This window comes from Pelobates fuscus, chromosome 4 (genome assembly GCF_036172605.1).
Source record: "Pelobates fuscus isolate aPelFus1 chromosome 4, aPelFus1.pri, whole genome shotgun sequence".
Classification (NCBI taxonomy): Eukaryota; Metazoa; Chordata; class Amphibia; order Anura; family Pelobatidae; genus Pelobates; species Pelobates fuscus.
Genome location: NC_086320.1, coordinates 330,745,525 through 330,770,361, shown reverse-complemented (window position 1 = coordinate 330,770,361; position 24,837 = coordinate 330,745,525). Strand labels below are relative to the sequence as shown.

Below are 24,837 nucleotides of genomic sequence, written 5' to 3'. Positions count from 1 at the left end.
TATATTTAAAAATGGAGGTCAATGCTAGCATGTAGTTGCCCTAGATAAATACAAAACATGTACAACGTGCTATAAAACAATAAATTTTTTTTAGCAACTATATTAGGAAAATAATAGATTAGACAAGTTGTTTTTGTCTCTCAGAAGACCTTACCCTGGCATTGGTCCAATCCCAGCAAGACTATAAACCTGTCTTGGATTTAAAAGGTACTGAAATTTTTTGAGTATCCTGTAGATTAAAAAACAATGAAATAAAAATGTACATTTATTTTATTGGAAGACAAAACAAACTGATCAGACTTTTATCCCATAAAGACATAATCTTCACTTTATATATATATATTTGTTAATCTCCGCTAATATACAATGCAATCTTTCTAAATTATTCATTAATGTGATAGAAATTGTAAGAATGAAAAATGATTTTCATAACCATATAATAAAATAAAACAGTGCACTCCATGTTGATCACATTCTGCGTCTATATATTAAATAATGCGTTGTAAAATTAAGTACATTTATAATAATTGTGGAAATGCAAAAGCATTTTCTAAGCACTAAATCAGGAACAAATATCCCACGAACGCTGTGCTAAAGTTGAAATGTTTCAGTGCACAAAGTACTAAACACTAAATTTTGATAAGTTGCAGCTATAAATTTCTGTGCACCGAGCTTCCTCAAAACAATAAACACTCATTTAAACTAATTTCTTTTTAAAGTATCTCCCATGTGTTATACTAAAGAGTCTATTTACTTAAGGCAGACTTTTAAAGATGATTGAATTGGGAGAACATCTACCAGTTATGTTAACATTTTGTTTTTATTTGATCAATGACTAATTTAAATATAATTCAAATACAAGAGAACATCTTTCAGGTTAAATTGCATGTTTTTTTAAACTTGCGTTACATTAAAACATCATTGTTTGTCAGGATTGTCTGTCTGGATTCAATAATATTGTTTAGTTCATTTTCATATTTTTTCACCTTAAAGGGAAACTCTAGGTCCAAAATGCATTAATGTTTAATGCATGTATTTAATTGTTCAAATCTTCTCAAAGATCTGGGTGGTTTTATTTGGATTTAGATTTCCATATTTAAAAAAAATAAAAATAATTATATTATAGTTTTTTTTTTTTCAAGTATTGATTTTGATGTTTCTATTATAAAGATGGCTTGCTTTTAAAATTATTTTGGACTAAAACACTGGATATACATTTATGTGAAAGGAGAACTTTAGATATTGTGGCACATTGTCCAAAACCTGGTAGAAAACCATACATAATAAAACCATTGATTTTATGAATTAGCAGCATTGTCTGTCAACTATGTGCTCTACTGCCACAGCCTAGATTGAGGATGAATGCATAGACTATAATGCCTTAGCGATCTTCTGTAGTCAGAGAACAATGTGTCATTTGGAAATATAGCTGGAAATAAAACACACTGTTCCTTACTCACTGAATCATTCACTCACCCACCTATTAACACTAGTAAACAACCAGTCCCTATCAGGTCCTTGTCCCCTCACTCACCTACCAGAAGGAAGAACTCCATGCATATAAACACCACTTCTGTTCATGCGTATGCTACTCACCTATACTGCAGACAGAACTCTGTTTGTACGGACACCGGCTCCCAAACACAGCACGAAAAGAAGTCTGTTTGTGAGAACGCTGCTGCTTCCACGTGTGACCACACAGAAGGAAGAACTTAAGGAGAATCAAAGGGCACGTGCACACCGACACCGAGCCTTTTAAAGGTAGAGGAGGTGGAGACCAGGGTGGAACCTCAATTAACAGGACCACCCACTTTCCCTATTTTAGTCGGACACACCCTTCACTCTTCGCTCAGTTGCACTGTGCTCCTGATTGTGGAAAGACCTTCAGAGACCCACCTGTTGTATCTGTTGTATCCTGATCTTGATCCTGTTCCTGATTTTGACACTTGCCTGTATCATCGCTTCTGAACCTGTACCGCTTGTCCTGATCTTTGGCTTCCCCGACTACTCTCTTTGTCTAATCCTTTGGTACTGCGAACTTGGTTCTTTTCCTTCAGCATCTATCTGCATCTTGGGCTCCATCCACTAAACTGTGTTCCCGAAAGAACAACTGTGCCATAAAATGGAGCTTGCAGACATGGCTGAAATGATACCCTGACAAGGAAAGTGTCCAACCTGACTCAAGCAGTCCAAGAATTGCAAACACAAGCAAGGGCACCTATACCTGCTGCAACCGCCCATCTAGTGCCCCTTCCAGAAGACATGGCTATGGCACCTAAACCTTGGATCACCATGCCAGAAACATTTACAGGTGATCACTTAAAGTAATGTCCTGTGACCTGATGTTCGATCTACAACCACGCACGTACAACTCTGACTCCATCAAAGTACGTACCTTGATATTCCTCCTCTCTGGCCCTCCACAAGAATGCGCACATGAACTATTAAGGGTCCTGTTGTACTACACTGGGACCCTTTTGTGGCACTTATGTCTACTGTAATTGTGTAAGAATTCCCTCAAAACACATCTGTTCAGGAATGCTTATGGACTCCCAGAGTAACTTATCTATACTTATCCAAATCTGTCTCTTGCTCTCCTAAAGAGCCATACTCCACTCTCACCTCCAGCTCTGCTACTTTTACACTTTGTTTGGTGGCTATCACCCTTGCTGCTCTGTTGTGTATTTGTACCCCACCTCATCTAGACTGTATGCTCGTTTGAGCAGGGTCCTCCTCTACCTATTGTTCCTGTGTCACTGTGTAATTGTCTCATTTATTGTAAATTTCTCCCTCTTTCATAATATTATAAAGCGCTGTGGAATTAGTTGGCGCTATATGAATATCAATAATAATAATAATAATAATAATAATGATACCATATATGATGATCCCAACAGACAGACTACCTCTCAGACAGCCATCAGAGCATTATGTCAAGGACACAGACCGGTAGAAGAATACATCACTGATTTCAAACACTATGCCACAGATACCCGGTGGAATGAAATTGGACTTAACAACCGGTTCCGCTTGGGCCTTTCAAACTCACTCAAAGATGACTTTGCCCACTTTGGCATTCCTGATTCGCTGGAAGACTTTATACAACAAGCCATCCAGCTCGACAGATGGCTACGTGAGAGACGTCATGTGAAAGCAACCTCTCTCGCCCTACCTGCAAGAGCTTTTGCTCCCCCTCCCTGGTACCAGTCACTCCCTGCTTTACACATGACTGGAGAACCAATGCAAATGGGACTGACTCAAGGTTGTCTACACCCTGCTGAATTACAACGTAGAAAGAGAAAAAAATCTATGTATTTACTGTGGACATTCACAAAATACAGTGAGGACCTGCCCCTAAAAACCAAGAAACTCAAGGGGTAAGCAAATAAACATTACTCTCCTACCCTGTACCTTGCATACTACAACTCCTCCCTTATCAGTCTCCCTCTCATTATAGTGGAACATGACTAACCATGGCACTGGTTGCATGGCACTAATCGACTCAGGTGCAAGCGGATGCTTCCTTGACTCCTCCTTGGCACTACCCTACTGTGATTATACAGACTAATATCGTCCGTGGGTACTTCTACTAACTTGCACAGCTGATCACTATACTAAGTGATATGACCTGGGCTTGGAGTCTCTTTATCTCTGTATTTATTTTCAAACAGCAACTGCCAGGCAGGTATCTCAGCATGGGGGAAGGCTCTGCATCTTGTGCCATGTGACACATTAAACTATCTTTTTGTCACACCTACAAATACCAGTGATCAATAAAGAGGTTCAACTAAAGATACAAGCTGTATCTGTAGATGGGTCTTTTTTAAATTTGGTCCCTTGCTGAAACAAACCAAACCCATTCTCGTCTCTATAGGGAAACACAAAGAGTATTTTGTATTCGATCTTGTTCCCTTGCCTTTATTCCCAGTAATCTTTGTCATTCCCTGGTTACGCAAGCACGATATGGTTATTAAGTGGACCTCAGGAATCTTGTCCTTCTCCTCCACACTCTGCACCACTCACTGCATAGAAACATAGAATTTGACGGCAGATAAGAACCATTCGGCCCACCTAGTCTGCCCAATTTTCAAAAATACTTTCATTAGTCCCTGCCTCTGTAATAACCTCACCACAGGCTAGGTGCATTCCATACTGGATGTTGATATGAAGAGAGGTCAAGAGGTTCTGTTTCCCAAGGTGTATCACAATTATGCTGATGTCTTTGACAAGAAGGGGGTTGATACTTTACCACCACAAAAGGAATACGATTGCCCGATAAACCTGTTACCTGGGGCCCCCATACCCTTTGGCAGAATATACTCCTTGGCGGAAAAATAACTTCTTGTCCTCAAAGAGTACATCAATGAAAATCTAGCAAAAGGTTTTATCCAACCTTTTACCTCTCCAGCAGGGCCCTGAATGTTTTGTGGACAAAAAGGATGGTAGTTCCTGTGTTGACTACCGGGAGCTGAACAAGATCACAGTCAAAAACAAATACCCACTCCCTCTCATTCCTGAGTTAACCGAGAAACTACAAACAGCCTCCATCTATACTGAACTGGACTTAAGGGGTGCCTATAATCTCCTACAAGTACAACGGTTTATTGGCTTTGCCAATTGTTACAGATGTTTCATACGTGACTTTTCTCATGTCATATAACCACTCACAAACCTCACCAAGAAATATATTAAATGGCACTGGACTCACCAGGCACAGACTGCCTTCGATATATTAAAACACATGTTCGCTACTGCTCCTATACTCGGTGTACCCAAAGAGCACATGCCCTTTTTTCTCTAAGTTAAAGTTTCTGATACAGCCACTGGTGCTATTCTGTCTCAAAGGGATAAAGAGAAAGATACCCTACATCCTGTTGCCTTTTACTCTAAGAGGCTGACCCAGGCTGAATCAAACTATGATGTTGGTGACAAGGAGCTACTAGCCATAAAATGGTCCCTGGAAGAATGGAGGGTATCTCCTAGAGGGTACCACTCACTCTATAACAGTATATACTGACCACAAGAATCTGGAATACCTTCTTTCAACCAAATGGCTCAATCCACGACAAGCTCACTGGGCTTTATTTTTCTCCAGGTTCTCTTTTCATGTAACCTACCGGCCAGGATCAAGGAATCAAAAGGCAGATGCAGAAACATGACATAAGAAAGAAGAAACAATATTAAATCCTCACCATTTTCTGGTTATCATGGCTACTGTTGTAAAAGACATCAAAGCCACTGCCACCACTACTACTCTGCCTCTGTCTCCAGAAGGGTTCCCAATGTCACATCGAAAGATCTATGTTGATGAACCCTTTCATCTTTCATATTTTGTAACATTTCCACGATTCTCCAATATCTGGTCATAGCTGATAATGACCAGACCATACTTGCCATCCAACAATATTTCTGGTGGCCTACCCTTAAACAAGACATAATAGACTATGTGAGCACCTGTACCACCTGTACCAGAACAAAAGCAATAATTATGAAAGCAGCAGGTCTATTACAACCTCTACCGATCCCTTCCAGACCCTGCAGTCATATTACCGTTGACTTCATCGTTGATCTTGCTGAATCCCATGGCTATAACACCATAATGGTTAATGTCGATCTCCTGACCAAGCCCATTTCATCCCAGTAAAGGGTCTCCCCACTGCCAAAAAGACAGCTACTCTTTTTCATGACCATGTCTTCAGGTTGCACGGAATCCCTGACTCCATCTTCTCCGACAGGGGAACCCAATTCACATCCCACTTCTGGAAAGCCTTCTGTCAATCCCTCAATATCTCCGTGGACCTTCCCACTGCCTTCCACCCACCTACTAATGGGCCAACCGAACGAACAAATCAAACCTTGGAGACGTATCTTCGGTGTTACATAACACATCTGCAAACTGATTGGAAAGAACTCTTTACTACTGCGGAATTTGCCTATAATATGCATATTCACGACTCTACACATGCCTCGCCCTTCATGCTCAATTACGGATTCCAACCCACATGCCTCCACTCAGGTTTAACCAGTTAAAACAAGGATTTCTTCATGCTCAAAAGACACTACAAGAGAGTCAACGCCTCTACAAATCATATGCAGACTGTGACAGAAAAACACCTCCTTTTACCAAGTTGATCAACTTGTCTAGTTATCCACCCAATATCTAAAACTACCCTGTCCTCCCAAGAAGTTGGGGCCTAAATACATCGGTCCATTCTATATTATGAAGATCATCTCTCCAGTCATAGTTCAATTGGATTTACCTCCTCACTACTGTTTACATCCATCCTTCCATGTATCACTCCTCAAACCTTTTAAGCAAAATACCTTCCCAGATTGGATCATCCCTCCTTCAGCTCCCGTGATTGTCACTGGGGAACCTGAATATGAAGTATAGGACATCCTTGACTCCTGCATTCGAAGGGGGAATATTGAATATCTGATACATTGGAGAGGATATGGTCCACAAGAGAGGTCCTGGGAACCTGTAAATAACATCGTCTCCTCGCCTACTCTGAAGGTTCCCCCTCTGACATCCTTCTCGTCCTGGTCCTGGTAGTCTCCGGAGGCGACTCGTTAGACAGGGGGTACTATCAGGTCCTTGTCCCCTCACTCACCTACCTCGCACTCCCACACTGCATCTCTCACTTACTCCATGAGGACGCCGTGTCGGAGTGCAACCCCAAGGCAGCACGGTCATTTTAATCACCCACGCCGGCCCCTTACGTTCATGCGAACAGCACCTCTGTTCGCACGAACGCCACTTACCAGATACAGAAGGAAGAACTCCATGTGTACAAATGCCACCTCTGTTCATGCGAACGCTACTCACCTACACTACAGATAGAACTCTGTTCAGCTCCTGAACACAGCAAGAACAGAAGTCTGTTCGTGAGAAAGCTGCTTCCACGTACGACCACACAGAAGGAAGAACTTCAGGAGAATCAAAGGGCGTGCGTGCGCCGAAACAGAGCCTTTAAAAGGTACAGGAGGTGGAGACCAGGGTGGAACCTCAATTAACAGGACCACCCACTTTCCCTATTTAAGTCGCGCACACCCTTCACTCTTCGCTCAGTTGTACTGTGCTCCTGATCGTGTAAAGAACGTCAGAGACTCTCCTGTTGTATCCTGATCCTGATCCTGTTCCTGATTGTGACCCTTGCCTGTATTATTATTATTATTATTTATATAGCGCCAACGAATTCTGCAGTGCTTTACAATATTATGAAGGGGGGGATTTACAATAAATGAGACAATTACACTGTGACACAGGAACAATAGGTAGATGAGGACCCTGCTCAAGCTTACAGTCTAGATGAGGTGGGGTACAAATACACAACAGAGCAGAAGGCAAGGTTTAGCAGTGCTGGAGGTGAGAGTGGAGTATGGCTCTTTAGAAGAGCAAGAGACAGAGGGTATAGATAAGTTACTCTGGGAGTCCATAAACATTTCAGAACAGATGTGTTTTAACAGACTTCTTAAACAATTGAAGACTAGGGGAGAGTCTGATGGGGGTAGGCAGGCTGTTCCAAAAGAAGGGAGCCGTCCGCAAGAAGTCTCGCAAGTGCGAGTTAGCAGTAAGGGTGCGAGCCGCGGACAGGAAAAGGTCATCGGCAGAGCAAAGAGAGCAAGAAGGGGGCATACCTATGAATCAGGGAAGAAATGTAACAGGGGCTAGAGTTGGGTAGAGCTTTATAGGTAAGGGTTAGTAATTTGAATTGACACCTATATGATACAGGAAGCCAGTGTAAGAATCGACAAGGGGGCAAGGTATGGGAAGAACGACGGGTGAGAGAGATCTGCCTGGCGGCAGCATTCCTTACCAATTGTAGCGGTTTGGCTTTTGGGGAGACCAACTAGGAGAGAATTACAGTAATCCATGCGAGAAGTTACCAGCGCATGAACAAGCTCCTTGGCAACATCTTGTGTGAGAAAGGGGCGGATGCAGGTAATATTTTTAAGGTGGAATTGACAGGTTTTAGCAACATACTGGATATGTGGGGCAAAGGTGAGGCCAGGATCAAAGATACCAACAAGACAACGTGCTTGCAAGGATGGACTGATACAAGCACCATCAACTTGCAGGGAGAGCGAAGGAAGAGGATCAGCATTATGAGAGGGGAAAATAAGAAGCTCAGTTTTAGAGAGATTGAGTTTCCAAAAGCGCGAGGACATCCAATCAGAAATAGAAGAAAGGCAAGCAGTTATACGTTGCAGGACCGCAGGGGAGAGATCAGGGGAGGAGAGATATATCTGGGTATTGTCGGCATACAGATTGTAGTGGAATCCAAAGGAGTTAATGAGTTTGCCAAGAAAGGCAGTATAAAGAGAGAACAGAAGGGGACCAAGAACAGATACTTGGGGTACTCAAACTGAGACAGGGCGAGAGGTGGAGGTGTCATTGCAAAAGGAGACACTGAACGAACGTTGGGAGAGATAGGAGGAGAACCACAAGAGGGCAGTGTTACACACGCCAAGGGATTGAATAGTTTGGAGGAGTCAGACATGATCAACAGTGTCAAAGACGGCAGAGAGGTCAAGAAGAATTAGTATGGAGTAGTGGCCTTTGGATTTAGCTGTGATTAGGTCATTTTTAAGGTATTTTGTAGGTAAGGTCCATGTGTGGTTGCGAGAGGGAGGAGCAAAGGGGGGGGGATTCTTTCCTTAACTGTTCAATCTTGTCGGTAAAGTAGCATGAAAGGCTATCTGCTGAAAGGTCAGTTTGAAGGGTGGCTTGAGGTGGGCAAAGGAGAGAGTTGAAGGTATTAAAGAGACGCATGGTATTGTGTGAGCATGAACTAACAAGAGAGGAAAAGTAGGATTGTTTAGCTAGGGTGAGGGCTGTGCTATATGAACACAAAATTAATTTAGAATGGAGGAAGTCTGACAAGGTGCGGACCATCCTCCAACAGCATGCAGCTGAACGGGAGCATCTCTGCAGGTAGCGGGTCGAATTAGTGTGCCACGGTTGGAGGCGTGTCTTCCTTGAGGTGCATTTTTGGAGCTGGGCTGCAGCATCCAGGGCAGAGGTGAGGGTAGCATTATATGAGGAGATAGCCAGAGAGGGACAGGAGAAAGTGGGGACTGAAATTGAATGAAAGTTTTGAATGGAAATCAGCTGAGAGTTGCTGGAGGTCAAGATAATGCAGGTCCCTTCTGAGCTGAGAGCAGTTAAAGTGAGGCTATTGGGTGAGTGGTCTTTCAAGAACAAATGATAAAAGGTTGTGATCTGAGAGTGTTGTGGAGCTTAATGATAGTGCATTCATTAGAAAATATAAGATCAAGGGTATTGCCAGCTACATATGTGGGAGTATTTACCCACTGTGATAGGGAGGAGGTAATAGAAAGGAGTTTGGAAGCTACTGAGGTCAGTGGTGGGTTAATAGGAATGTTACAATCTCAGAGAATTAGGGAAGGGATATTACTTCAAAGGAAGTAGGGAAGCCAAGCAGAAAATTGGTCAAGGAACAGACTAGGGGAACCGGGGGGGTGGGGGGGGAGGTGGATGATGACAGCTATGTTAGCAGAGATGGGTTCGAACAGATGAATTGAGTGAATTTCAAATTTGGAGAAAAATAGGGAAAGGGGGGGTGTGCAGAGTTTTAAAGGAGCAGTGGGGTGAAAGCAGAAATCCTACACCGCCACCTTTATTCTCAGCCTGTCTTGGGTTGTGGGTAAAGTGAAGACCACCAAAGGATAGTAAGGCAGGGGTAGCAGCATCAGAGAGAGAGGCATGTTTCCATTAGTGCAAGTAAGTTTAGGGAGTGTGAGATAAATAGGTCATGGATGAAAGTTGATTTAACGGTCCTGCGCACAGAGTGTGCATTCCAGAGGGAAGCTTTAAAGAAGGAATTATAGTGAGAGTTACATGGAATGGATATGATATTGTTGTGGTTTCTGGTGTTAGCACCAGGTGGCTTAGTAGAAGAGGGACCAGACCTGTATCATCACTTCTGAACCTGTGCTGCCTGTCCTGACCTTTGGCTTCCCCGACTACTCTCTTTATCTAATACTTTTGTACTGCAAACTTGGTTCTTTGCCTTCTGCATCTATCTGCATCTTGGGCTCCATCCACTAAACTGTGTAACCTATAGTGCCCATCAACAATTCATCTGCAAGCACACATATTTAATTGTATGTTAGTGTACTTGTAAAGACATGTCAAATTTTATAGAGGATGGATCATACCATCCATTGGTGAAATGTTCCTAGGACTAGAGTATGGGCTGATCCCCATTGGAAACCTAATAGACATGCATTCATTGCACTCTTCCTTAAATAAATTGATCCATTTTATGAGAAACTTATTTGTCTAACATAGAACCCCTTTTGAATTATTTTTAAACTGATCAATTAGTCTAAAAAACAAATCAGAAAGGGTTCGAGACCAGGCAAATAGATTTGTTGTCAAACGAATTGATTTGTTTAAAGAAGAGAGTAATGAAGGCATGTGTCGACTGAATAATTTAGGCGGGAAGAGGTGGAAAGATGAACCCACACCAGGGATTGTATTGTGAACACAATTTATGGAATCTCCACCATTAGTGGTACTGTTAAAATTAAAAATTAAAATGCTATGTTCCTGCTAATTAAAGTTAAACATAAATTACATTTATGACCTTTTCTGTTAGAATGTATGTATTACCACAAATAAGTCAGATTTAGTCATGTTTTGAAATTCGTACCTTTCACCTTGCTTTCCACCACTTTTTGGGTTTACAAAAACCAAAAGTGGATGAGTTCCTGTTACTGGAGTAATCTGAAAAAGAGTGGAAAATAATACAAGGTAAAATCCTGATGCTGATCAACATCACTAAATTAAGAAAAATTTAAAAATGCTTCCTCATCAATTAGATACAGCAAATGTATTGAATTATTGATGTGTAGCTATATCACCTATATAGTAAACTAATAAAACCAGTATATACCCAATGGCATAAATCAAGATAGACTATATAATAACAATGGGGCTTTTATGTACTCACATATGGTAAATTACTATTATTACATCTTATTGGTTATTTCAACCCATTATTACATTTTTAACTGTTATGCTATATTTTTAAGTCCCATTTGTCCTTTTTTTGTACAAGACACATTTAATAAGATGTATAACAGTAAAATAATAGTGCAATATTTATTGAGCACTCTAAGCAGGTTATTGTAGGGCTTATAGTACAATGAGTCTTTGGCTAATTTTCTGCCAAAACAGTTTTTCACCGATCAGTTTTTTAGTCAAACATTCAGTTTTCCTTATTGATTCATTTGTTGAAATGCATGCAGCCTTAGACTGTAAGCAATGGTTGTGTTAAGCAATGAGTTTGAATATAACATGGCCACTTAGAAGCCATGCTTGGGTTGTTCAAGATCTCTGTTTTTCCCCACTTGGGTTGCTTTCTCCAAAATTCAGCTAATAAACATAATAGTTACTGATAGATTAATGGTTCTTGATTAATAAAAGTATATAATCAATATTTTGTTAAATAGCCCCATGCTACAGTTGGCCCCTAGAAAATCCTATCATAGAACATATGATAACATATCTACTGTATGACTGAAAATTCTTGGAATGAGGTTTTATTTATATTTTTTAAAAATATATATATTAGTTTTTTTTTTTGGTATCCAATCTAGAATTATTAATACAAAATCCTAAGAGTCACCCACAGAATAGGCGATGAGCCCCAAAACTACAAAATAAAAAAAATATATGATAAAATAAACCTCATTACACTTAAAGGAAAGGTAATTGTATATTAATAATTCTATAACATCCAGTGAATATATATATTTTTTCTTCCTAATACATAATTGAAAAAAAATGCTAATTAGAAAAAGGTATACTGACAAATATGTGCAATGTTCTCATTCTCTGATTTTAACCCTTTATTAGATACTTCAAGAAAATAAATAAAAGATTGCCAAAGAATGAGCCCGAATCAAAATTGTATCTTCAAACCGATGCATACGATAAAAATCATGATACTTATATGCAAGAGGAAAAAGTCAATAAGATAAGCTTTGAAGACTTGCGCTACAAGCAAGAGAACCTATTATCATAATTACTTGCAGTTGTCATAGAGGTAACCAATACATTCGATAATGCATTTTCATTGCTTAAAATTATTTTTAAAACTAATTATAAGTCATAGACGTTATTTTTCAAGTTAATAGTAGTTTTGCAAATGTATATTGTGCCAGTATTGATAGATCCCAGTTTTTCATATGTAATCAATTTTAGTTATTTATTTCAATTTCAATAAATGGAACACTTTCTATATGAGAGAAGTATAAACTAAGCTAAATATGACAAAGATAAAGTGCTTATCTACTTGTAGCCGAAGTCCCTAAGGACTCAGGTTAATTAATGAGACTCATCCTAAGGTTATACATGATCTATTACTTCCTCTAATTAGAAATAATAATCATGATCATTATTCTGGTTAGCCAGAATGAAATAAGATGAATGTGCTTAAGTATGATTAATAGTAGTAGAAAAAAGCTATTCCGATTATCGTGAAATAAAATACAGTTTTTAAATATGGCAGATAAGTTGGTTTATGTCTAATTTTGCTTAGATCAAATATATAATTCTGAATTATAATATTTTTCAATTTCAACAAACTAAATAATTTATATTATGGATAATCAGATAATGTTAATCTAATATGTCTAACATAATTTAACAATGAAGGTCAAGTAACATTAAAAAAATACAAAGGGCTGCTATAAAAATGTAATTATTTGTATGTAATCATTATTCATGATATTTTAACTACATTTTTACTTTTCTTTTGCTTTAATTGCACAACGCCACAAATATTGCTAGTTTAATATTCCTTATAAAAAGAAAAGGAAAAAAGAATGGAACTTTAATACTACAGACAGTACTTTTAAGTACAAATGTAAATTATTTCTATATTTAGGTGGATAACCAAAGTGGTTTAGTGGTAAGTCAACGATCATATGTATTTCTGATTGAACCATCATGTTAATATTGCATTGTAAAGACAAATACTCTTTGCCAATTCACTGCCTTTCAATGCCCCCATGTTGTGTTATTCTAACCACTTTATCGTTTTGACAATTAAATAGTATTTTGCTCTTATTACTATTCCACTAAGATTTTATTAAAGTGGTAGTTAAGTCAAATGCATTCACAAATCAGTATACCACGTTTTTTTCTAATAAAAGGCAAGGTATTTCAAACGATCATAAGCTTGATTTGTTAGTCAAATATAACACCTAAACAATCGATTATTAACTTATTAACTGCCTTTGCCAAATTCATATAAAAGTCCAATATTTGAGACACTATTTCTAAAATTGTTACCACTCAGCTGCAACCTTCAATTGCATGTACTGAGTTACAGTTTTATCAATATCTCTTCAGCTAGAGTATGATTAAGAATGATAGGCAGTAATAACTAGCACTGATTTACAAACATGTTCCTATAATTTGTTCAGTGATAGAATCCTTTTAAACCATTTTCATAAAATTATCAATATGCAAATTATATGTTTTACTACTGAGTCAATTTATCAAAGTGTTTTTTTTTTATCATTTGAAGAGACATTTTTATTTGAAAGCTACTAAACCCTGACTGCTTTCAAAATGAGTTAATTCACATAATTTTCTATTTGGCAATCAGTTTGCCACCTTGTATATTATTTATGACAAACATCAATTTCAAATTAAGACTACATAATCTCTGGAAAAGATGTGTCATTTTGCCTAGTATGTTTTTCTTGGAAATATTGGAGTGTGACCTCAGCTAGAAGAAATGTTATATCGGTCTGTGGACATTATGATAAATGCCTTGTTTTCTTCAAATTTTTGTGACAGTCTTCGTTGTATGACGATTAGTTAATAGCAAGTTCCACGAAGCAAAGGTGTTACTTGGCAACATGCAGAAAGAACCGCCTAGATATAAGTCCTAGATCAAATGTTCGGTGTTGGCAGAATAAACTGTGATGTAAACCTTAGTAGGGCTTATGGAACTTTGATAAACCAAAATACTTTTCTACGAGACCCAATTTTTAGTCCGTTGTACTAAAGATTCTTTCCAAAAGATTTAAACAAAAACAAATTGCTAAGAGTTTAGAACTATTACTTCCTAACACAATAACAATAGAATATGGCTTTTAATGGAGACTCTACACTTAATATTTGTCACACGTCAATGGCTTTGTGTAGCTCTTCTGTATGCAAGTGTCTACTTTATTTATTTTTCACGTTACACACATTGGTACACTAGGGGTTAATTCAGATATGAGTTTAACTCAAATTATGTGAACAATACGAATTGATACTGCTTTTTACTACATATGTTTCAAATATTGCTGGGCATACCAGGAGTTATTTTCAATACAAATTTGACTTATATTATATAAGTATAAGTTTGATCTTAATGTAAAACATGAACTGATACTTCCTTTTTTTACATTTGTTTTTCATCTTGTATGTACCGGCACACTATGGGTTAATTCAACATGAACGGACTAATGAAACCATGGCGATTTGTAAATTATAATTGATACATCCAGAATAAACTACAATCCAGGAGAGACCAACATGGAAATCCCAGCGAGACTAAAGGATATCTACCATTGGATAAAGAAGATTTAAAGAAACTCAATATGAATACGGTTGACGGGACTCCGTGTGAGAGTACCCGTTAACCATCCATAAATAGAATACAGCAACGAGGCATGGACTGCACACGTCTTTCCTGTCTGTGGTAATGACGTGAACGGTACATATGCACCGGCATTCTAATTGCCGATTTCAGCTGTATTTAAACCAGAGACAGTGAACCAGGAACCATTCTACTTTTTAACCCAGTTGAAGTTTTTACTGGACATTGTGCCATCTTTATTTTATATAGTGTTAATAAATTTCATTTTATTTGAGAATCTTTATCCTGGTTCTTGATCTCATCAATTTCTACACGGGAGTGCAGTCCCTACCCTGCACAAACGTATAGAGTAATTCGAGACTCTCCGTTTGTAAGTACCCATTTGGAGATTTCTGTCTTTTACTCTACATTTATAGACAATACTGCACAATCCTTTGCCCATTTGTTCCTCTCCAGGAAAAGATACACGTCTCGAGTAGTAGTGGGTCGCCTATACAGACCCAGAAGCGAGCAATACCAGAGCTGGGTCCACAGCTCTATGTTTGTGAGTGTGTTTAGACTTTAGAGTTTTATATCTTTTAACTCTATACAATCTACACTATATTTGATTGTCTCTTATAGATACCGACATAATTGATGATAAAAGTAGGAATTCCCTTCTAAAATTGAACTAAAAGGTGACCTTTTATTCATTATATAAGCACTACATTCTTTTTATTTTATCTGTATTTTGATATTGTAAGGAGTTATATGAATGTTTAGCTGCTTACTATATGTAAAGATCTAACATATGTTTGTATACTAGACATCTACCCAGAAGCGCTAGTCCTTATCCACGTCTTGCAAGTGTCTACTTTGGCCATAAATGCCAAATAGAATAAGGTGGATTCAGTAACATGACTGCTTACCATTCAAAATAAAAGAATTAGGTAAGATTTTAATATATTTTATTTTCCCTTCCAACCCACATTATTTTAAAGCCATGAGCTCAGATGACTGGACTAGTGCTCAACATGATTATTCACTAATTAAAAGAACGCTTAATTTTTAGAATGCCGGGAACTTCAGAAATGTTTAAATCTAGTCAGCAAGCATATTATTTCTGGAATTTCTTGTGAGTGCTATAGTGCAGATAAACGACTTGTAGAATAATATATGATGTGTTTATTATGTATGCATTAATAAACGTAGTGAGAAAAGGTGGGAAGGGAACAGCGCTACAGTACTGATCACAAGGGGGGAAAAAAGCTGCACATCTGAGAGGAAGGGCAACCCTCAAACCCTTCAGAAAATGGAGAAAACAAAAGACAACAAATACAGGGTGCGCTGGATGAAATAAACGAAAATGAAAACACGGAAAGGAAAGTCTCTATAGGTACAGTGTAGACCTTGAGTAACTGTTCTTCTGTTCTCGCTTTGGAATCGCAGTAGTTGGATATGAAACACAAAAGCAGAGAAGGGGGGGACCAATAGTGCAAAACCGTATTGTTGAGAGGATCACGAACAACACAGACGTAGAGAAATGCCAACTTACAATTTTACAACTTACAATACTAAGAAGTTTTAAAGAATTGTGTGGAGACTCCAATTGCCCAGTTATATCCTACATGTGGGGAGTATCAAATACCAGTGTAAGCCATTTTACCTAGAGCTGGGCTTAGCTCTAAAAATTGTAAGTTGGCATTTCTCTACGTCTGTGTTGTTCGTGATCCTCTCAACAATACGGTTTTGCACTATTGGTCCCCCCCTTCTCTGCTTTTGTGTTTCATATCCAACTACTGCGATTCCAAAGCGAGAACAGAAGAACAGTTACTCAAGGTCTACACTGTACCTATAGAGACTTTCCTTTCCGTGTTTTCATGCATTAATAAACGTTTGTGGTTCTGGGATTGTGGGAGAGGTTGCTAGTTGGAGGTATATGTTTAGAGAGTCAAACAAACTGTATGGTGAAATACGTGACTCTCTCAGGTTACTGGATATATTTACCAATGAATATATACTAACATGGGTTTTGGTTTAATAATATGGATATGTTTAAAGAACGTTGTGTGGAAGAATACATTTGAATAACAAGCTCACCATCTCGCTTAAGCTCTAGGAATAACACGAGGACCAGAAACTAAATAATGTCCTTGCAAGTAAATAATATCCTTGTAGTTTGAACAATATTATAGTACCAGGGCACATAAAGTATAGATAGTCTAGTGTAATAATCTGAATGGGAAATGATTATGACCTCAAGACTGAAACGTTGTATCTTTGTTTCGTCTTTTGGACCATAATTAAATATACCTTGATTGTCACCCTGCACTGTGTTGCCTGTGTATAGACTATACTTCTGGATTTATATTGGGGGCTAGAGAACCTCCCCCACAAGAGCTCTGTTGTATCAATAGTGTGCAAAAAAATTTGAGAGCACATTCCACCTATTCCAGCATGCCAAGAAACACCATAACTAACCAGTTTTCAAGATAAAGTAGAAATGTCTGTTAGGCTTCAGAATAAAGCTTTGTTAAAATTCTGTAGAATCTACAGGATTTCTGAAAAATCCGATTTACTTATATTTCAGACAAAGTGGATCATCAAAGAACCTCAACTTTCTGCTGCCAGCTATATGCAGGGTTGAATTGTTGGACATCTGTTAATTGAAATATTTAATATGGAACTCCTCAAATTCAGTCTGTCACATGGGTATTTTAATATGCAGGTGTTCATTTTCAACAAATCACTTACCAAAGTGGACAATATATCTGATTAAGAGCAGGATGTAATTGGTTATGTTTGATGCAAGACCCAAACTACACAGCACCTGGAAAATGCCAAACAAATTGTAAAGCATGCTTGGTCAAAGACCTATGTCAAGCTCATTCTTTTCTTTGGCAGAGAGTATAAATGAGTCTTGAGTGTGCAAGTGTGCAATTATGTGAAGCAGACAGATTATCAAGAAAATCATGTCTAAATCAGTCAAGAAAAATTCAATATGTACAGGCACTCTCTCATCCGTAATGGTGCTGGGCATCAAGGTAGCCCACATCAAATACCTTAAACATATACAACGAATACATATGACACTGCACTCAAATGTAGATATAAAGCAAAAGTATATATTTATTATTCTGCCTATTATAAGTCAGATATCTCTTAAACACAGTGAGAATATACAAATATGGCAAAAAAAACCTGATTGTTACAAGTTATATCCTATATGGATGCAACAAAGCAACACCAGGTGATATGCCTTAACAAAATGGAATAAAATATCCCTAATCGATATGCTGACTCAATAACCAGTGTTGTAGTATAAACAGACACTATGTGGATAAGAGCCCTGTCTGCAACCAACAATTGTTGTTTGTATTGAAAATTGAAAGGGAAAATAAGAAAAAAATTAGAAAATGGAAAAACATGAAAAAAAATGTGTGAAAAAATGTGTGAAAAAAATGTATATACAGTCCCAGTGTGTACACACTAAAAATTGCAAAAACATCCATTCACAAGTGGATGCTCTTGGATAGATTTCACCACTACTGATGCTATAGAAAGTCCTGAGTGCAGTAGAATTGCTGAATCTTGGTATAGTGGCTTGTCCAAGTGTGTTTAGATGAGCGTTCCTGCATGTATCACCCGGATGATTGCAGATACGTGGCTGTCAAAGTCACTCTCTGGTTGCCCTGAATCTCAGCTACCAATGGGGTGCCATAACTTTATGTAACAATCTGTTTTTTGCCATATTTGTATCTTCTCACTGAGTTTAAGAGATATCTGACTTATAATAGGCAGAATCATAAATGTGTACTTTTGCTTTACATCTGCAATTGAGTGTGGTATCATATGTATTTATTCTAAATCAGTCAAGGCCAAAGAGTAGACTTTTAGGACAAAGTCATGAATCACAAAGGTTTCCAGTGCTTAAACTTAAGTTTGTATTTTCTTTAAAGAAAGACACGAAGCAACAATAAAAAAATAATAATCAAAGTTTGAGTAGAAAAGATTCTATATTTGTCATGAATGTGTAGTCTTCAGAAAAATACTTAAAACAACAGTTAGTAGCAATCATCACAGTTGTTTATGCATTATTAAATCTTCTCAAGATCATTTGGTCCAGTTATATTTTCATAGTTTTAAAGGTAAATAAAACTTGCCTATTTTATAATGTAGATTCTATTGCAAATATTATATTTTCAAAGATGACACATCTACATCTGTCAGCAGGTGCAGAGGAAGTGAGGTTATGCAATATCTGAGCACCAGAAAATGATATGACTTCACTGCAATTAATGCAATTAATTAAATCATATTGCGGAATCATGTAGAATTGGGAAATTGGTGCCATATATGGAGGGCCATTGAAGGACCTATATATGTATGTGGACTGCCATATTTTATGTTGCCAACATCTGAAGAAGATGAGTTTCATTTAAACATGTTTTGCCTTATGTTTTACTAATAGTGGCATTGGTGAAGAGCATTTGTCTATTTTTCTACATATAAGATAGTTTATTTATTTTAATAAATATTATATATTCTTTTTGGTGATCCTGTGTATCTTCCTTTCTGTAGAGGTATTTGGAAGATTGTGTTCCTAAATCACTGACTTCTGCCTTATATACCGGTATGTTATATTTGAGTTTATAAGCATATATGTAAAAGCGATGTTATCATTTGTTTATGATACCATGTAATATTATTGTGTGTGTTTTTATTCTAGCCCCCGGAAGATCTGTTTGGTTTGGTTTTATGTATATTGTGTGCTTTCACATTTTTTTTTTTTTTAAACTTTGGTGTATTTTTTTAGGTGGGATTGTGTGATTATCTCATGGGTACTTATAAAGTAGCTGCAGTGATTTTTATTTATTGTACTTTATTTTGTACTTTTCTAGTGCCCTTTACACTGTGGTTTTTGTTTTTGATTTATATTGCAAATATAATTGCACTATGAAATACACATTTGCACAATAGGCATGTCTCATTGCAAACTATTGCAACACTGGGTAATGACAATGGCTAATGCAATTAGTAGGCAATGTTGAACAGTGGGAACACTACGAATATCAGGTTTTTATATGGAACAGAATGTCAAAGAGCAGAAAGAGCATTAATTGCAATAAATCTTTGTACTTAGTGTAGTTAGCATGTCAATGTCAAATAATAGCTAAGGAAGCATTGCCAAACTATCAAATTTTATTGCCTTATAATTAGAGCCATACATTGCAGCTAGAACAATGAGTTTGATAATAATATCTTTATTTTCTTTTTTTTCAGAAAATTCAATATTTTAACCTTCAGCTCTTACCTCTATCACTTACATATACTTTATCCATTTTTTTTAATTATTTTTTTTAATTAATTTTATTGTAAGATTGAGTTGTACAGGACAGGATCGACATACTCCATAAGTAGAATTTGGTAATTAGACATCCAATATAACATAGTTGTCTTAAAATTGAAAAAAGAGACAGTAAATTGCCATTTCAATAATATAGTTAGGGCTATTAAACATAATATGGGCAAATGTATCATGTTAGATGTGAAAGAGCAGTCACAAGGAAAGCAGCCAAGTATGAGGTATTAAGAATTAATGCATTAGTTACTGTCCAAAAGTAAGTAGAATGAGGGTTGAAAAAAACAAGGGAACATTAGGAGAGGGAATTCAATGAGGGCAGAATGTGTGATCAGAGTTAAAAATTCATGAAATTCAGTATGTCTGATTTTAGTCAACAATGTTATTTATCATAAGCACCCTTGAGTAGGACGACAGCTCTAACATTTAATAACAAAATGTATACAGGTGCCTAGATCTATTCTACCAAAATCAGGGAAAATAGATTTTAGTGGGTACTTATAAGCTATCAGTTGCACTGCATTGACAGTAATGCTGAATATTTTGAAGTACTAGGCAGCCTAATATGTAGGATGTATGCGCCCCCCTCAGGGCACTTGTAAGTACCTACCAGAGGCAGAACTGTTGCCATTGCGGCTTGTGCAGTCATACAGTTCTCACATTCCAAGGCCAGCCCTGAGTAAGCCTTCCAAAAAACTAAGGAGCATAATGATTACAAAAAAATGAATATGGGAACTGCAATGTCATCTGAAGATATTAAAATAGGAAGAAGTACTGGCAATAGAGATTAGCATGAAAACAAACAGCGTTGGAAAGATAATTATGTTAGAGGGAAAGCAATATGTTGTCTAGATCCAAAAAAAAAAAAAAAAAACACTCATTCAGTGCAAAAATGACATGTAATGGGGGGAGGGGGAATTGCGCAGGAATATATTACATGTTTTGTGCTCTCAGGTACTTCCTCAGAGGAGTGGTTTTCCATTTATGGGATACAACTTTTGCCTTTAAATTTATATCTCAAGGAAAAGGGTCTGCCCACTTCTCAGAGTGTAACCCAGCTATAATGTGAAGCAAAATAAATGGAATTGGGAACACTACCGGGACATTGATTTCTCAGCAATAATGCTGCTGTAGAGACCAAAATATATACAAAATACAGAATAAGAACCAGCGCACCCAAACAAAGACAGTTTTCAATTTTACAAGGCTACTTAAAATCATTTTTCTAAGCAAACATGATAACTGAATCCCCATATTTGTTTACTGATATGATTTTTAGGTAGCCTTGTAAAATATAAAACTGTATTTTTGTATGTGATCTGTTCTTTAATCTGTATAATGCGAGGTGAGACATTCTACCTTAGATAAGTTTATCTGTGGGATTCAGATTCCCAAATCTTTATCTCAAGAGATACCCAGGGCCGCAGCCCAGAGGAGGCAGTGGCAATGTTCTGCTGGAAAACTTGGGTCTTGGCATTCATTTAGATGTTACTTTGACACGTTTCACCTACCTAGAGATGGTTGCAGACCACGTATACATCTTAATGGCAGTGGTCTCTTTCAGCAGAATAATGCACCCTGCTAAACTTCAAAAAATGTTCAGGAATAGTTTAAGGAACATGACAAAGAGATGTTGCCTTGACCTCTAAACTCCTCAGATCTCAATCCACTAGAGCATTTGGGGGATGCGCTGGAACAACAAATCTGTTCCATGGAGGCCCCACGTTGAAACTGGCAGGACTGACAAGGATCTGCCTCTAATGCCTTGCTGCAAGATACCACATGACACTTTCAGAGGTCTTGTGGAGTCCATGCCTTGATGCATAAGAGCTTTTTTGACAGGACAAGGGAGACTTTTAGGCAGGTAGTTTTAATTTTGTGGATGACAAGTGTATGCTTTGAGGTTTTCTGTGTCTGAGACAGAGCATGAGGAGTTCAAGAAGTGAGGAGAAAGAGAAACAGAGAGGAAAGAGAAGAAAAACATGTCTAAAGCGTGTTGACAGTCAGAACAGCATCCAGGCATTATCAATGGACTTTCACCAGAAGCTGATATGTTTTTGATGTCCAAAATAAGTGATGAACTTTTCTGAGGTACTTTATTTTGTTTTACTTCAGTAAAATTCCTATGAAGCATTTGGTTCTTTCATTTAGATTATATAATCATGTGTCTTCTAGTGTGTCTTCTAGTGTAACCTCTTCATAAGACCAACTTTGTTGATGGAGAACTCAAAAAGTTGTTCTTTTGTTGCACTGTACGTACTATAGGTGTGAACTACATTTTTTTTAGTTACAAATGCACTTGTAGATGTGTTCCTTGAATAGGGAGTGTCTGATATAATCTCACTTGGGCACACATACTTTTCTGTGTGTTTTATCACACACCTATGTGAGATATGAGACCCCCTTTTAAACATAGTTCCACAGTACATAATTATAAAATTCATCGGACTTTCAGGCACTCTTAAGCTTCAGAGATTTAGAGAAGAATGGTTCCGTATATTATATCCACAGGTACCCAGCACTATAAGCCTTATACCCGCTACAACCAGCTACACCCAGGACTCACAGCACACAACCCTGCAGGACTTGCCATAAGCAGAGCCTGGGCCTCATAAAATTGCAGAACCAGCTACACCCAGGACTCACAGCACACAACCCTGCAGGACTTGCCATAAGCAGAGCCTGGGCCTCATAAAATTGCAGAACCAGCTACACCCAGGACTCACAGCACACAACCCTGCAGGACTTGCCATAAGCAGAGCCTGGGCCTCATAAAATTGCAGAACCAGCTACACCCAGGACTCACAGCACACAACCCTGCAGGACTTGCCATAAGCAGAGGTAGCATTTCTGGATGATCATCTTGAATACCTGGACTTCTTATTTCTCCTACTTTTGTTTCAAATTATATTTATTTCTATCCCCATCCCCCACAGTATTACTGCTTAATTGATGACTATTGCACCCTCCACCCTAAACTCTTGTTTAGTTAAATGTTTGTTTTACCAGTGTTGGTTATTGCACTCTATGCCTCATTAATTTATGATGTTCCCTATTTATGACTTTTTCCTATCTTATCTCTCACTTTCCCTCATATATCCTTAAATTCAAATTCCCTTTCATTTGCTTTTCCTTGATTTCTGTTTTTAACAGCCCAATGATTCTCCACCCACAATCTGCTGTATCTAACCCCAGATTCTCTCCTTTATAGCCTGGGCCTCATAAAATTGCAGAACCAGCTACACCCAGGACTCACAGCACACAACCCTGCAGGACTTACCATAAGCAGAGGTAGCATTTCTTGATGATTGCTTCCCACCCACCCTCCCCATGGTAATAATTACATTTATAGATAGCTCAAATTACCTAGCTTTCCTGTTAAACCAATTATGTCCACCAAGCCCTCCACACCCAAAAAAGCTATACTCACACAATACCTCTTTAACCCTTAACCCTCCTAACCACAGCTCTTAAAAACACAGCACCTACTCTCCTACTAATGTTCTCACTTCTATTTTTCACTTTCTCTCTCACTTCCCTCATCATTAAAATCTCTCTATCATTTCACTTACCTGTTCCTGCTAACACCATCTTCATTGCTCCCTCCCTGCTCCCCTCATCTCTGTATTCATCACATGCACTTTACTCATATTTATCCAGCCTTTCTCCACACACCCCTCCTAAATCCCTTAAATACAACATCTCATCCCCAACATTTAAATCTTACTCTCACCTTCTCTTCCTTTCCATCCTACTACTCCTAGCAGCAGGTGATGTCTCTCCAAACCCTGGTCCCTCCACTACTCAGCCACCTGGTTCAAACACCAGAAACCACTACAACCTAATACCCATTCCATGTAATTCTCACTATAATTCCTCTTTTAAAGCTGCCCTCTGGAATGCACGCTCTGTGTGCAGCACCTTTAAATCTACTTCCATCCATGACCTATTTATCTCACACTCCCTAAACCTACTTGCACTAACAGAAACATGGCTCTCTCCCTCGGATACTGCTACCCCTGCCTCACTGTCCTTTGGTGGTCTTCACTTTACCCACAATCCAAGACAAGCGGAGATTAAAGGTGGCGGTGTAGGTTTTCTTCTCTCACCCCACTGCTCCTTTAAAACCCTGCCCGCCCCCCCTCCCTCTCTTTCCCATCATTCGAAATTCATTCAATTCGCCTTTTCAAACCCTTCTCTGCTAACATTGCCGTCATCTATCGTCCCCCTGGTTCCCCTCTCCTCTTCCTTGACCACTTTGCTGCCTGGCTACCCTACTTCCTCTCTTCCAACATTCCATCCCTAATTCTTGGAGACTTCAATATTCCCATTAACCCACCTTTAACCCCAGCAGCCTCTAAACTACTTTCAATTACTTCCTCCCTTGGACTATTGCAGTGGGCTAATTCTCCCACTCATGTAGCTGGCAATACCCTCGACCTTATTTTCTCCTATTCATGTACATTATCTAATATCTGCAATACTCCATTTCCTCTCTCTGATCACCACCTCTTATCGTTTGCTCTCAATTACCCCCTCACCCAACAACCTCAGCCTAACCCCCCTCAGCTCAGGAGGAACCTTAACTCTATTGACCTCCAGCAGCTGTCGGCTGACATTGATTCACAACTGCTATCCATCCCTTCCCTCTCCTGTCCCTCACTGGCCATCTCCACATATAACACTACCCTCACATCTGCCTTGAACACTGCAGCCCCACTCCAAACATGCACCACGAGGAGAACACGACCCCAACCTTGGCATAATAAATCAACACGCTATCTGCAGAGTTGCTCCCGCTGTGCTGAACGCTCCTGGAGGAAGTCCCGCACCCAGGCAGACTATCTTCATTATAGATTC

General features: G+C 38.4%; 1 protein-coding gene across 3 annotated transcripts in view; it reads right to left on the bottom strand.

Annotated features, from left to right (window-relative positions):
• DGKB (diacylglycerol kinase beta) overlaps positions 1-24,837 on the bottom strand; it is a 567,171-nt gene that overhangs the window by 286,493 nt on the left and 255,841 nt on the right. For all 3 annotated transcript variants that reach the window (XM_063452403.1, XM_063452402.1, XM_063452404.1), the window contains exons 15-16: positions 10,683-10,756; positions 155-229 (exon numbers count right to left, since the gene is read on the bottom strand). In XM_063452403.1, coding sequence (XP_063308473.1) covers positions 155-229; positions 10,683-10,756 — 149 coding nt within the window. The remainder of the gene's footprint in view (positions 1-154; positions 230-10,682; positions 10,757-24,837) is intronic.